The 14,423-nt window shown below is 45.1% G+C and overlaps 1 protein-coding gene across 6 annotated transcripts in view; it reads right to left on the bottom strand.

The window, feature by feature from the left end:
- Positions 1-14,423, bottom strand: part of PLXNA1 (plexin A1) — a 299,945-nt gene that overhangs the window by 246,793 nt on the left and 38,729 nt on the right. For all 6 annotated transcript variants that reach the window (XM_083489159.1, XM_083489158.1, XM_083489156.1 and 3 more), the window contains exon 2: positions 4,757-6,108. In XM_083489159.1, the coding sequence (XP_083345285.1) occupies positions 4,757-5,935 (1,179 nt within the window). In that variant the 5' untranslated portion in view covers positions 5,936-6,108. The remainder of the gene's footprint in view (positions 1-4,756; positions 6,109-14,423) is intronic.

Raw genomic sequence — 14,423 nt, 5'->3', positions numbered from 1 at the left:
AATGTGAGTGGCGAAAAGCAGCTGTCTTCTTTCCTGCTCACATGATGCCCTTAACTGTCTCTTGCCTTCATACATTCACAGTCACATTCCTTGTTTTGCATTCTTTGTTTCTGCCTCCCGCTTACTTTGCTCAGGGCAGACCTCGGGGGAATGGCAGCTGATCTGAGCTACACTTGGCTCCCCAAACCTACACTGCAAGCCAAGAAAGATAGAGAGAATGAGGGGAGGGGAAACAAGAGCGCAGAGAAAGCCTCCTCCCTCCCCTGAGTCAGCAGTTATGTGACCCAGCAGGCAGCAGTGTAACGATTTCATCATTTTCCACCAAAATTGAATTAGTTTGAAGCCAAAATCAGATTTGTGAGCCCAGCACTCTTGACAGCAAACCCTTTACTTTGTCAGGCAGCTGTTAGCTGTTTCCCTCAGAACTCGGAAAAGGAGAAGGAGGGGCTGCCTGGGACAATTACAAATGGATGCCTGTGCACAAACTACTCCAGGTGGGTGCAGCTGAACTACCTGCTCCTAGAACGCAGCCCCATGCCCCTGCTGCACCTGTAATTTATAAGAGGACGGAGAAAGAGAGAGAAAGTAACTCAATTTCACACTCCTCCTTCTGCTGGACATCTAAACAAGACAGAGACCCCCATCAAGCTGCTGGTTCCTGCCGCAAGCCCTTGAACCGAGCTCCGAAAGTCGTGCCTTGAAATGCACCTGCCTCTGAATGCAGAAGCATGAACACTCATAAGAGAGAGGAGAAGTGGCAATGCCTCAGCCCACAGCAAAGGCTGGGGAGCTTCTAGGATTGTGGCAGCAGAGGTGCCATAGAGGGAGGGTGGGGGAAGAAGGCTCCTGCTCCCCCTCCCTCCCGCACTCCCTGGATTTCAGATTAAATTATCCCTAGGTGCAAGGAAACCACAACAAATGCTATTAAGATACGCTGCTTCTCTGAGGCTTAATCTTGAAAACGTCCAAGCCTTATAATTTTGCCGGGTTTCTCTCTTTCCAACACCCCCCAGCCCCAAGACTGGAATACTTCTCCCCTCCTCCTTCCACTTTTACTCTAAAACCATATCCCTGTTATTATTCGCTATTATTATTCACACACACCTAAAACAGCTAGGCACTTTGGAAAATTATTTTTAGAAGCCACACTGCTTGCAAGTTTACATTATAGCACATATAACACAGAAAAAAGAAAAAAGGGGGGAATAAAATAGCAGAGGAGACCGATCATAAGATCTGTACTTAGAGCCAAAATGCATTTGTTTCAGCATCCTTAAGGGCTTTAAAATTCCACAGACTACAAAGCAGCAAAAGCATTACCGTCAGCAGCTTCAACTGCTGAAAGGAACCACAATCAGAAGTTAGTTTCTGTTTGGGAACCACTCATTAGGTTTTCCCTCCTGACATCTGCACACGTCCCTCAACACCTATGTACGAAGCTCTTATTTACCATCCGTAAGGCACCAGGGGGCTCAAACAAGAAACTGTAGCAGCAAGGCTTCCTTGGAGGTTTTTAAAGAGAGGTTGGGTGGCCATCTGTCATGGATGCTTTGGCTGAGATTTCTGCATTTCAGGGGGTTGGACTAGATGACCCTTGGGGCCCCTTCCAGCTCTAAGATTCTACGAAGCACAGGAGACTTACTTCCTGCACTAGAACAAGGGCAGCTCTCAAGCTAAGAGAGTTATTGGTCTGATCTTTGCTGTGTACTGCAGTGCCATACAGATAAATGGCCAAACAGGGGTACTGCAGCTCATCAGTGCAGCCAGACCAGGTGATCTGTGGAGCCAATAGTGGCAAACATGGGAAGCTGCCCTAAACCAAAACAGTACATTGAACTGCACAGGACCATCTACACAGACTTGTAGAGGTTCTTCAGGGTTTCAGACCGGAGTCTTTCACAGCTCTACCTTGAGATGCTTTGGAGTCGAAACTAGAAGCTTCTGGATGCAAACTATGAGCTCAGCCATTGAGCTACGATCCTTTCCCTACCTAAAGCCTGGGTGGCTTTACAGAAACTGAGGAACCAAGCCTGCAGTAACAATCTAAGCAAAGCAGACTCACTTCCAGCTGCCCTTTGGAATGCTATGGTCTGCCCAACCTCGGTGGCGTACTTGATTCTGTCCCCTATGATCTCTGACTGTTGCTTCAGACCTTGATTTCAGCCAGACTTGGACTCACATCTGACCACTTTCAGGCCTGGCCCTACAGGACCCTGACACCATGCCAGAGGGTTTCCACTCATCCTTTGGGGAATCTGTCCTAAAAAGAGAAGGAGGAAGGGAAGAAGAGTAAGGTGTCCAAACCATGGCCAAGGATGGTTCCAGTCTAATTTGCCAAAACAGACCTCCAATGCCCCTCTCCCTTTATCTCCATTACTCCACAGCAGCTGTAAATCATTATTTATCATATTGTGAGGTGGAACAGAGCCATGGAGATGTGTATTCAAATTCCTCACTCAGCTATGAAACTCACTGGCTGAACATGGACCACATGCTATCTCTCAGCTACACTGCCACGCAACTATGTTCTGAGGACCAGAGGGGGCGAGGTTCTATGTATACTACACTGAGCCTTACAATGGAGTGTATTTCTCATGAACATGGGTTCATTGGCATAAGGAAGCACAGTACAAGCTCTTATTTCATGCTTTGTATCTCTGATCTCAGCTGTTCCTATCAGAGCTGCTACCAGAATCACAACTGCCTACAATACCATACCAATTCTGCCCTAGGCACCCACGTATGAGCCCAGTGTACTACCACTCCATCCACTGGCTGTCAATGTAATCCCCACAACCAGAATTCTGTGGCTGACAGGAATCATGGGAAATGTAATTCCTATTGACTTTAAATACGTGCAGCAGCATCTAGGAATACATGAGCCACAGGAATTACACATCCAATGATTTATGATTCCCAATACCATACATGCACCTATAGGAACATAAGATCTAAAATCTGATATGTTTATCGGCCCTGCTGATGTATTATGTTTTATGGCTTTGTATGGTTTTGATTTAATTACAATGAGAGCCTGCTGATTGGAGAACAGAGAAAGAAGTTTCTAAAGTAAAATTTTAAATCTCGAGGTCCACTACCATTGACACATACAGCTATTGTTTAGGGAGGCTCCAAACCTACGTGTGCGCACACACACACACACTCAACATTGTGCTTCTTGTAAGCCATTAGAAATGCATTTGGAGTGGGCCAGGTCTTTAGCTGAATTCATTTACAAAATTTAATTTAAGCAGACCATTACAATTTGGAGAAGAAGGGTCAGTAGGCTAAATGGATCCATTAAGAATCAGCCCAAAGTCCAAAGCACACTTGACTATATGGGTCTGGGGAGTGGACCTATGGCATCTGATGTCCAAGCTCAGATTCTGCCACAATCACTATGTATATCTCCTTGCGTTTAGCTGAGAGTTTTAAGTGACGTAACTATGCCAATTTTCTACAACTTGTGATATGTCCTAGAAATCTTAAAGTTGCCCATTCCACTCCCATTTTGAAAGATCTTTTACACATTACTCTCCTATCCTCACTGCAAGTAGCTGAAATAGCCTCCCAGTTATATCTGATATTGTCTGAAAAGGAACCCAGCTATGGCTCATAAAACAAAGCAGGCTTCTTACCCTGCCTTGCCAAAGACTTAACACAATGGAACAGGGCAATAAAGCTCCTCTGTTTGCCATAGCAACAGCCTATGGGAAATGCTTCCCTCAGGATAGGCAGGCAACTTTCCCTCTGTTGAGAAAGAACATATCCAGACTCATAACTCTGGCTCGCTCCCATATCCCCCAGGGCAAGAGTTCACTTCTAATTGGCCTCAAAACCTGACACTCCAGTTGTGTTTCATATACACCTATGAATTTGGAGAGTCCTCTCACTGCCAGTACGAAGCTGCTATCTGTACAGCTGTCCTGTTCTCACACTCTCCCTAAACTACAGAATCAGAGGATCCCAAGGTAAGGATTTTGAGTATCCCGATTTGGAATCAGATGGAGGATAAAAGAAGAAAACAGGAGTCCCAGGTAGAGTCGGAACATCATCCTGGCTGGCTAATATTCCTGCCGTATCATTATGTGGTGCTGAGAGGGCACCATGTTGCAACTTGAATAACACTTCAAATCATCTGCAATTGTCATCACATCAGTATCTCTAACAGTTACTTGGGTCTGTATTTCCAGCAGGACATATCTCCTGTACATGGACATCTGCTTTTTTCCTAATTCATTCCAGTACTTGTCATGATGGTAACAGTGGAAAGTAAACTCAGGTTAGAATAAATGGAACATCAGCATGTCTGTTAGATGGTTAGTGCTCCTACTTATTGCCTTTCTTCTCAATTCAATCCTTCCGAAAAACTGTCTTGGCAAGAATTTCTGTGCAAAGAATCTCTAAAACACATTCCAAAATCAATGCAGTCCCCATTCCTCCAGCATAACAAACTTTATTTGGATAACTGAAGATTGGGAGAAGTCATTCCAGAGGCCGGAACTTCTCAACACCCAATAATTATCCTCATAATATCCTTAGGATCTGCACAGGGGCTTAAAACTCCCAACACCAAAACACTGTAGCTGAGAATAGAATGGTCACATGCTAATTGAAACAAATCCCAGATCTTTAAGCAACATCTACAGCTGCGCACTCAAGGACAGCACAGGTATCTCAGCTGATGCTTTGGATTTATCAGAGCAGAAAGGAAAAGGAGAAATGACAAAGTAGAAGAAGGAGGAGGAGGACTTACTGAGTTTATGCATCCCAACTCCTTGTTCAAAAGCCAAGGCAGAGAAAGCTTCCCCTCCCCACGATAGCAAGACTGGATGCGCTCCTTGATCTTGTCTTTGATCTTCTTCAGTGTGAAGAGGCAAAGGACAGATTCCTTTGGTGGCTTCACCCTGTTCTTCTGGCCCTGAGAGAAGATGGTGAAGAGGATATCCTCCTGCTCTGAGATGCCCAACTGCTTGGCCAGTGCCTTTCCGGGCTTACTTAGGTAAGCGTCCTGAATCAGGCGATATTCAATGCCATCACGAATACAACCAATGGGGAATTCCACATATGAGTAGAACTTGGGATCATCTACACACAGCCGAACGACCTTGGAGGTGAAAAACTGCTCCCCAGTGGAGTCAGGCGAGGTAAGCTGGGTGTCTAGTTGCAAGGTCAGGTAATAGACAAACTGCTCACTGCTGAAGCTATAGATGTAGTAGATATCAAATGTGGGGAACTTGGACAGTGTATCTGATGGAATCTTGAGCTGGGATGAGACAAACTCATCCTGATAAACAAAGCCAAACATCTCTGCATTCTCTTCACTGGCCATCAGTTTACGGCTGGACAGGGTAGGGAAGTACTCAGACTTGCCATCAATGGGTGTTCCTATGAAGAGCTTGTTTTGCCCATTCGGGACTTCAATGATGACACCTGACATAGTTCCTGACTCATTGACACTGGAGAGGTAGTGCTCCTTGCGATGATGGGGCTCACCCAACTTGAAAAGGTCGTCCAAGCGCAGAAACTGGCAAATGCCCTGAGAAGCACTGCCACAGGCTATCAGTCGATTCCCAGAATAATCCACCAGCAGCAACTTGTTGACATTGTTGGTGCTGACTAGCCCATGTGGACAAGACTGCACACTAGGCGGTGGGTAGCACTTCTCATTGTCATCCACGGGCCCTGTGACATGAGTGCGCATCAGTGTCAGATCGTCTGCAAGCTTATAGATCCGGTTGACAGCACCCACATACACCTCCCCAGTTTTGTTGTGGACCACCAGGTGTGTCAAACTCCAGTCGGTGACCTGGAAAGTCCTAAAGGGAGAGTTGGACTTGGGAGTGCCTTCTTCCAATGGCAGCCAAGCACTCCCCAGAAGCAGCAAGGTCCAGATATTGACCGACAAATGGTGCTTTAGTCTCAGGAGCCACATGGCGAAAGAATCACATCCAGCAATGGTTGTGCATTAACCTATCCACTGGAAAAAAATGAAGCAAAACAGAAGGCAGTGGAGAAGGGAAAGGAGCTGTCTGTGGACTAATGTCTCCTCTTCTTCCACCAGTCTCCACATTCAGGACATTGTGGGTGCCGGCATCCTGCTCAGTCCTAGAAGGAAACACAAAGCAAGCAAGGTTAGACAAACAGCTGAGCCACTCAGAACGTAACAGCACAATAGATCCCCACAGTTACAAACATCTCAGGAATGAAGGTGGTTCAGATCTCTGAAATGTTCAGCTGTCTTGGAAGAAGCATTGTACAGAATTTGCTAATCATTCTACATTCTTCCCATTTAAGTTCCCATGACCATTTTGTGCATTCACTACAGAAAATAATTGCTGAATTGTTTTGACATCTTAGGAGAGCTAAGATTGTTATCAGAAAAAAGACAATATAGGCTTTCCACATTTTCTGTGTTTTTATGGGGCCATGAGCCTTAGAAGCCTTAAGCTTGAACTCACAGTATAAAGGGAATAATAGTGTTATACCTTTTGGCAAAAGCTCCAAGAGAGACAGATGAGAGAGAGAGAACTTTGAAGATCTGAAAATGGCTTTAAAAAATAACTTAAATGACTGGGATTAGATCCTTTATAACCCCTATTTTAGCACTTTTCAACCTTGCCCAGATGTCTTGTCTTTCTGGGTATCTGTACTATCTAAAACAAGATCCCTGTATTACAGTGTTTTCTTGAAGACAGGTCTTTCATTGCACCAATTGAGATTTGGCAAAAAGACTATCTCTGATACAGTAATATACCTCTATATTTGTTTTTCTAAGTTCATAGTACTGAAATGGAGAAACGCAAAAGAACTGATCTCTTTATTAAGCAGAACCAGACAGAAGGCCTTCTCGGCAGTGATGCCCACCCTGTGGAATGCCCTCCCATCAGATGTCAAGGAAATAAGCAGCTATTCTATTTTTAAAAGACATCTGAAGGCAACCCTGTTTAGGGAAGTTTTTAATATTTAATGCTGTATTGTTTTTAACACTCGGTTGGGAGCCTCCCAGAGTGGCTGGGGAAACTCAGCCAGATGGGCAGGGTATAAATAATAATACAGTGGTACCTCAGGATACGAACGGGATCCATTCTGGAGAGCTGTTCGCAACCTGAACAGAACGTAAGATGTGACGGCACGTCTGCGCGTGCGCAGGTCACGTTTTGCCATTTCCGTGCATGCATGTGACATCATTTTGAGCATCTGCGCATGCACGAGAAACGAAACCAGGAAGTAACACGCTCCATTACTTCCGGGTTTCCGCGGAGGGCAACTTGAAAGCGCTCAACCTGAAGCACATTCAACCCGAGGTATGACTGTATTATTATTATTATTATTATTATTATTATTATTATTATTATTATAGAATAATGGAATACCTCTGCATACACATTAGTATGACAAAATAAATGATAAAATCCTATCTGCTCTTAACAAAGAATCTGACTTCCTTTTTTAAAAGAAAAAGGAGTTACGCATTGTGGAGTGCAATCAAATGCATGACTACATAGAAGTAATTTCCACTGCATCAGCAGTGCCTCATGTGTCCAAGATTGCAACCTCAGACACTGTATGTGGGTGTAGAACTTTCCACAGAGGAGCATTAGAGGTTTTATAGGGAGCTTCAGGGACAGCATCCTTCCTGAGTGCCCTGAGATTCCTTTGGTATGTGCCGGCTAACCTGCACTCACAGTGCATTATGAACAAATGTGTCTACATCATGTTCCACTCCGGGGGGCCCCACCACCACCACCAGATCTGCAAAGCCAGTGAGCAAGCTCCCTATCCTTCCACAACTCCCCAGGGATGTTACAGCCTTTCTCAGCCTCCACCCTAATCTCCCCTTACACCTTCATGCACTGTTGCTAAGACTTTGGCCCAAAGATTTTTATTCTACCCACATCATCAACACAAGCAGGATTCAGTGAATGACTAGAGCTCGCTATTCCAAGTAATCCCGTATTTGTGACTTTTAAAGACAGCTCACCACCCTTGAAGAAAATACTTTTAAAAAGCACAGCCTACACATCCCAACAGCACAAACGATATTCTGCTTCTCGTCAATATTTGTGGGACCATACTGTTACCTCTCCAGCTTGACCAAGTATTTAGCTCCACTAGGAGGCTGGCAATGTCCTGCCTACCCATCCATAACCGACAAGCTACAGAAGGCTGCCTTTTTATCTTCAGGGTTTTCTCTTTGCCCAGGCAGGGGAGTATTCTGACCTTCCTCATTCTCCTTGCACTGGACAGCCTTGAGGCTGATCCTAGATTTCCAACACACTCCTAAAGGTCAGAACCAGTCTTCAGGCAGAAGGCGGGGCGTGGGAGGGTTGCACATCGCTTGAGCTTCCACCCTGAAGACTGAAGTTCACTAGAGTTATTTTTCTTCAATTGCACAAAGGGAAAGAAGAAACTTGTTCTTTCTTCCAGTTTGGTTAGACGTGTCAAATGCCCCCAAAAGACATTGCTGCACACAGCTTACACGAAGGGCAACATACATGGAGGCAGAGAATCTTGGCTACACAAGAGCCCATACTGTAAAGTTTAACCTCTGGCTTCTTTAGCCTGTGCCACTGAGATTTTTAAAAACTCAATTTAGCTCATAAGGCAACAGATCTTGGTCCGTCTAGCCCAAACATAGGCCCTTGGAAATGAGCAAGATTAAGGCATCCCATAGTTTCTTCACGCCAGGCATTGCAAAGGGGAAAACAGTAAAAAAGACCAACATCACTTCTCTCCTTCACCAGAGCCTGGTGCAATACGAGGTTTGAACCTTTCACCCACCACCCCTGCACCCAGTTCTGTATGAATCAGAAGGCAGAAGGGAGGGGAGGGAGAGATCTGTCACACTCAGCAAAAAAAGTCAGTCACCCCAGCTTCAAGTTCCTGAAAGCTGCAGAGAACTTGAGCAAGCAGTGGGGACTATTGTGATGAGCATCTAAGACAACAGTGGCTGGCACAGAGGCCAGGGTATCCACCTTTTGCAATGTCTGAGCAAATCTGCCGGATATTATAGTCAAAGCCCAAACCTCTGGTCTTCTGGTTTTAGCACTGAAATCAAGACCTCTGCTTTTATGTTTAGATCCAGATTATGACAGGTGAGCAAAATCAGAAATCCATGCAATCTTTGTGAACTCAAGGCATGGAGAATCTGTTGGACCCCCAGTATGACCACCTAGCCTAGTATAAACACCAGCCTTTCAACTTCCCTTGTGGAAACATTAATGGGAATAGCCTTCGCTAAGTACTGAATGGGCCACCCAGGATTAATAATTTGCCATTCACAGACTTAGCATACAAACTTAAAGGTAAGGAATTTTGGCTCACATTGCTTTGCTGTAGGTAGCTGAAAAAGAAGACAGAGCTCACTTCCTTATGACCTGTTTATTGAGCATTCATTCTGATTTGTTTGCACAAAGTTTGCAGCGTTAGATGAAGTTGCATCAAGCAAATGCTATCCCATGCTTTCCAGAGCATTTTTCCTGTCACTCTCCTTATCGCAAAAAGTTCAGTTTGCTAGGGAAAGTGTGTTTGTTATGCAAGAGCTCCAAATCAACTTTAAATGCGGGACCCGAATTTACCAGTATGTGACTCAAATCTCACCCAAAATAGAAAGAGCCTGAAAGAACCCACAGCTGATCAAAGCAGCAACCAATTCCTTTCACTAGGAAAATTTCCACATACTGAGAGAACACTCTACTAATATCTTCACACTCAGCCCTACACCAGAAGAGAAACAATTTTCATTTTTCCCCCTCTGGGTGGGGAGAGCCTTGCTCCTGTAGAGAGGCAGTTGGTGGAGGGGGAAGCCGCTCATTCACCCTTCAAGTTCTTTTTCTCCCCACTACCAGCAAACTCACACACAGAAGTGGAAGTGTTCATTGCATTTCACCATTTACCTAATTGGACTTTAATGTGCTGAGTGGTTGGCCATTAATGAGATTTTTCTTTTTATAAAGACAGGGAGAGAAAACAAAGAGAGACCATCACAAATGAGGAGAGAAATAAATGGTGACAATTTGCAAAGAGGTAGGGCGGCTGTTCGAGTAAGCAGAGAAAGTTAGAATTATGGGATCCGACTTCCAGTTCTGACACTGATTTGCCAAGCAAGTCTAAATGATTCACTACCCACCTGTGTTTTCCCCACCCTCCTACCTGCAAAACAGGGACAAACGCAATTCTATGGATCCACAGAAACACTATAGGACCTCTCGTATTGCCTAGAGCCAAAGTCACAAGGGAATACATGTGTATGTCTGATATTTGGATGCAAAGATCTATGTAGTATTCTGTATCATTGACCTTTTTTAGACATTTTGTTGAGGTTTTATGCTGAGCAGGCAGTGTCTCGAATGAAAAGGAACTAATATGATATAAATGTATAGATAAAAAAATAAATGCATTCTTACCTCCACGCCCCTACAAAAATACACAGAGAGAGCACAGAGCTGTAAGACAGACACTCGATGGAAGGAAATAGAGAATGCAATTATCAATTGCAATAAGAAAGGACAAAGTTTTCCCCAAAGTCACAAAGATAGGGGATCACAAAAAATCCTTCTTGAAGCTTACTCCTTGTGCCTCTTAAAAAGGTAAAGGGACCCCTGACCGTTAGGTCCAGTCACGGACAACTCTGGGGTTGCGGCGCTCATCTCGCTTTACTGGCCGAGGGAGCCATCGTACAGCTTCTGGGTCATGTGGCCAGCATGACTAAGCTGCTTCTATACTCTAAATACTTAAATTCATGTTAAACCATCAGCCACTTGCCTGCTGAGCCAGATATGCTGGGAATCATTTCCCAAGCAGTGATCATAGGTGGTATTCAGCAACAGCTAGTGTCTTCCCACCACCACCCCATTCTCATAAAAGGTATCCTTCTTACTAACAAAACACACACACACACACAAAACTGCAAGCAGGATGTCTCTTCTAGGGACAGAAGCTCCAAGCAAAGAATTGGTTAGATGATACTACACAAGAAGGATTTGGTGATAAAGCTGCACTTTCCGCCTCAGCCTTGCAAAGCGATATCCCGTTGAAATCCATTTGCTACTCTCCGTCCTGCATCACTCCTGCTCTTTTATTTACCCAAATTGCTACAGGGAAGGATTGCCTCTACAAGAGGTGGAGCTCATTTACCAACAGCCAAAGATTTATAGACACCCGCGACAGGGATGATCAGACTCGTTCGTCACCCCGAAACAGCCAGAAGAGAGTCACATCCCTCTCCTGTCTGCAGTGACAGATGTCTGCTGCAAGAACTCTAATAGCAAAGCTCCTTCCTTCCTTGCGTCCTTACCGTGTCTCAGAAACTATTAAAACTACGCCTTCAAGAACATCAGATCCAAACTCCAGGCAGTTACAGAGAACAAAGGAAACGTCCCACATTCAATACCACCCACCATGCCGTTTAGTTGTTAATTTTATTTATTACACTGCATCTCACCCTACTCAGGGTAGCATTTAGCCTCTCAACAACTCCATGAGATAGGTTAGAATGAGAGACTGTAACTTGCCCAGAGCTCTCTGAAGACTTTCATAACCAAGTAGCAATTTAACCTGGTGTTCCACACCCACAATTCCAGTCACCGCACCACACTGTGTGACGCTGTACTGCAAAACATAAGTGAGCCTGTCAGGTTTCCAAAGTAGCAAGGAATGCCTTCAAGGAATTTGTTGGCACCACTGAGGGCAGATGCTCGTAACCACACGACTTCTGCTGTCACATTACCTTCCTCCTGCAGAACCACTCCCATTCACTGTCAGCAGAATTGGTAAGACTCACACAACTAGAGCACACACCACACCACACCACACTGAGGCACCCAGAGCTCCAGCTTCTGCAAGTGGATCCACACCGTGGCCACCCAAGCATGGGTTTTGTGTACACAAGCTCTTCATCCTTGCCCACTGACATATTGACATCTACACAACATAGACTTTGAAAAGTTAGTTACCGGGAGCTTCAATTGCAACACAGCGGCTATTTTGCTGATGGGAATCCAGTCATTCACCCACAATACCAATTGGTTCCTCATATGCTTCCAGGTGCAATTCTAAGTGCTATTTATCAGGCCCCAAATGGTATGAGACTAGGATATCAGGGGGGGGGAATCTCTTCGTGCATGAGCATTGCTGCACACTAGTCATCAGGCAAGGTCATAGAATCATAGAATCATAGAGTTGGAATAGACCACAAGGGCCATTGAGTCCAACCCCCTGCCAAGCAGGAAACACCATCAGAGCACTCCTGACATATGGTTGTCAAGCCTCTGCTTAAAGACCTCCAAAGAAGGAGACTCCACCACACTCCTTGGCAGCAAATTCCACTGTTGAACAGCTCTTACTGTCAGGAAGTTCTTCCTAATGTTTAGGTGGAATCTTCTTTCTTGTAGTTTGGACAGTTTCTTGTAGCAGGTGATATCCTGCTGCCTCTTATAGTACAGAGTGCGAGGAAAGGGGGCCAGGCCATCTCCTCAGCACAGCCTAGATCATGGAGCTCCCCACCCAGGGGGACCCAGCAATCTACCACACACAGCAATGACATGCCTGGCCCTCTCCTTCCACTACACAAAATTTAGTTGACTGAACTGAGGTCACAAGGTTCCACATACCTGCTGCTGCCACAAGCAACCAATGATGTGGAGATGGGGATTCTGAAAACGCAGGCTGTTGGGGTGTCGCCACATGAAGGAAGCTCTAGTCTAGTAGGTGTCACTTGTGTTGTTTCAGGCGGCTGCCAGGCATTTACCATCACATCAAGTGTGGCCCTAAAGTTTGTAAGCCATCTGAGCAGGACCAAAACTCTGTAACGTTTTGTGCAACGCTTGGAATGCTGCTGCCATGAGCAAATGCTAAACAGAAGTAGCAATCGAAGTTACGGTATCCTAAATACGTAAGCACTTTGCAGATTAAAAAGGACAACTACTGTGCACGAGCTAAAGTGTCCTGTTTTATATAGAGACCCGTCAGATAAAACGCTCTAAAGACAAGGCAGGGAACCAGCCCCTCACTTGGTATCTTGGCTCAGTCAAGCTGCACAGGGAAATCCTCTGGCAAGCGTCAAGTGTCTAGAATTCCCTACAGGGAGTGGCACTAATAGAAAAAAATTACCCCGGGCAACTCCTTGGCTCTACTAGGATTATGCGACAACATCTCAATGCAGAACAGGAATCCCAACAGTGTGCCTGGCATCCTTGCTCCAGGGTGCACCAGACTGTGCTTTGAGGAGACTAGCAACAGCTGCAAAAAAAAATTAGCCTGACCTGGCATATAAAAGGCTACAGTCCCTGGACAAAATAAAATTTTTAAAAGCTACTAAAAGTGACAGCCTTTTTGCTGGAAAAGTAGGCAAGGGTGTGGCTGACACACCCCTGGCAAAAGAACCCCTTTGTTTGGGAGAGGCAGCAGTAGTAATAACCCACAGAAGTTGGGCTCCTCCAGACAACCTATTTATTGAGCATTCATCCTGATTTACTTGCAAAAAGCTTGTGCAGAGGCTGCTTATTGAGCATTTGTCCCCGTCTGTTTGCGGGAGGGTTATGCAGCAATGAGTATTCATCCTGCATTCATCTTGATTTGCTTACTGGGTGTTCAGATGTCTTCTCATTAGACATTTCTCCATCCCACACTTTTCAATGCGTTTTCTTGTCACATTCCTAACCGCAAGAAGTCTGTTTCGTTTCTTTTTCAAAGTGAATTTATTGTGCTAAGGCGGCGGATCACTTTCATGCACTTTAACTGAGCAAAACTAAATTTCTTGGTGTGAGCTTGAATCCCTCCACAATAAACTGACGTTCTGGAGGCAACCCACTGACAAACCTGGTTGGGTAGACACACTGCAAACATCACTGCACTGATTGTCCCTGTAAGAAGCACTTCTGTATGGAATCTGTACAGTACAAATAGATTACTAGATCACATTTGTGCTGATTTCACATATGCGATTGCAGCTTTATGTGGATTGCTGAAAATTAATGGGGGGGGGGGACAGATCCAAAATCTAATGGGAGCCCTAGCTCAACCTTCCCAAAGCCTGATAAGCAAGGTGAGGGGTTTAAAAAGAGCTTCCTCTTGGGAAGGCCCACTCAACACCAGCTTCAGATAGGTAGGGATGGTCACATGGGGCAGTTCTGGCTTCACACAATTTTGCCTCTATGTGCAGTAGCTCAGAATGTAACCCCTGCATGTGATGAGATCTACCTGTACCAATCCCTCAAACTACAATACAGTGGTACCTCGGGTTAAGTACTTAATTCGTTCCGGAGGTCCGTTCTTAACCTGAAACTGTTTTTAACCTGAAGCACCACTTTAGCTAATGGGGCCTACTGCTGCTGCTGCGCCGCCGGAGCACAATTTCTGTTCTCATCCTGAAGCAAAGTTCTTAACCTGAGGTACTATTTCTGGGATAGCGGAGTCTGTAA

The sequence above is a fragment of the Podarcis liolepis genome (assembly GCF_965112155.1).
Source record: "Podarcis liolepis genome assembly, chromosome: 2".
NCBI lineage: Eukaryota > Metazoa > Chordata > Lepidosauria > Squamata > Lacertidae > Podarcis > Podarcis liolepis.
The sequence above is the reverse complement of the archived record's forward strand: the minus strand, read 5'-3'. Positions and strand labels throughout refer to the sequence as shown.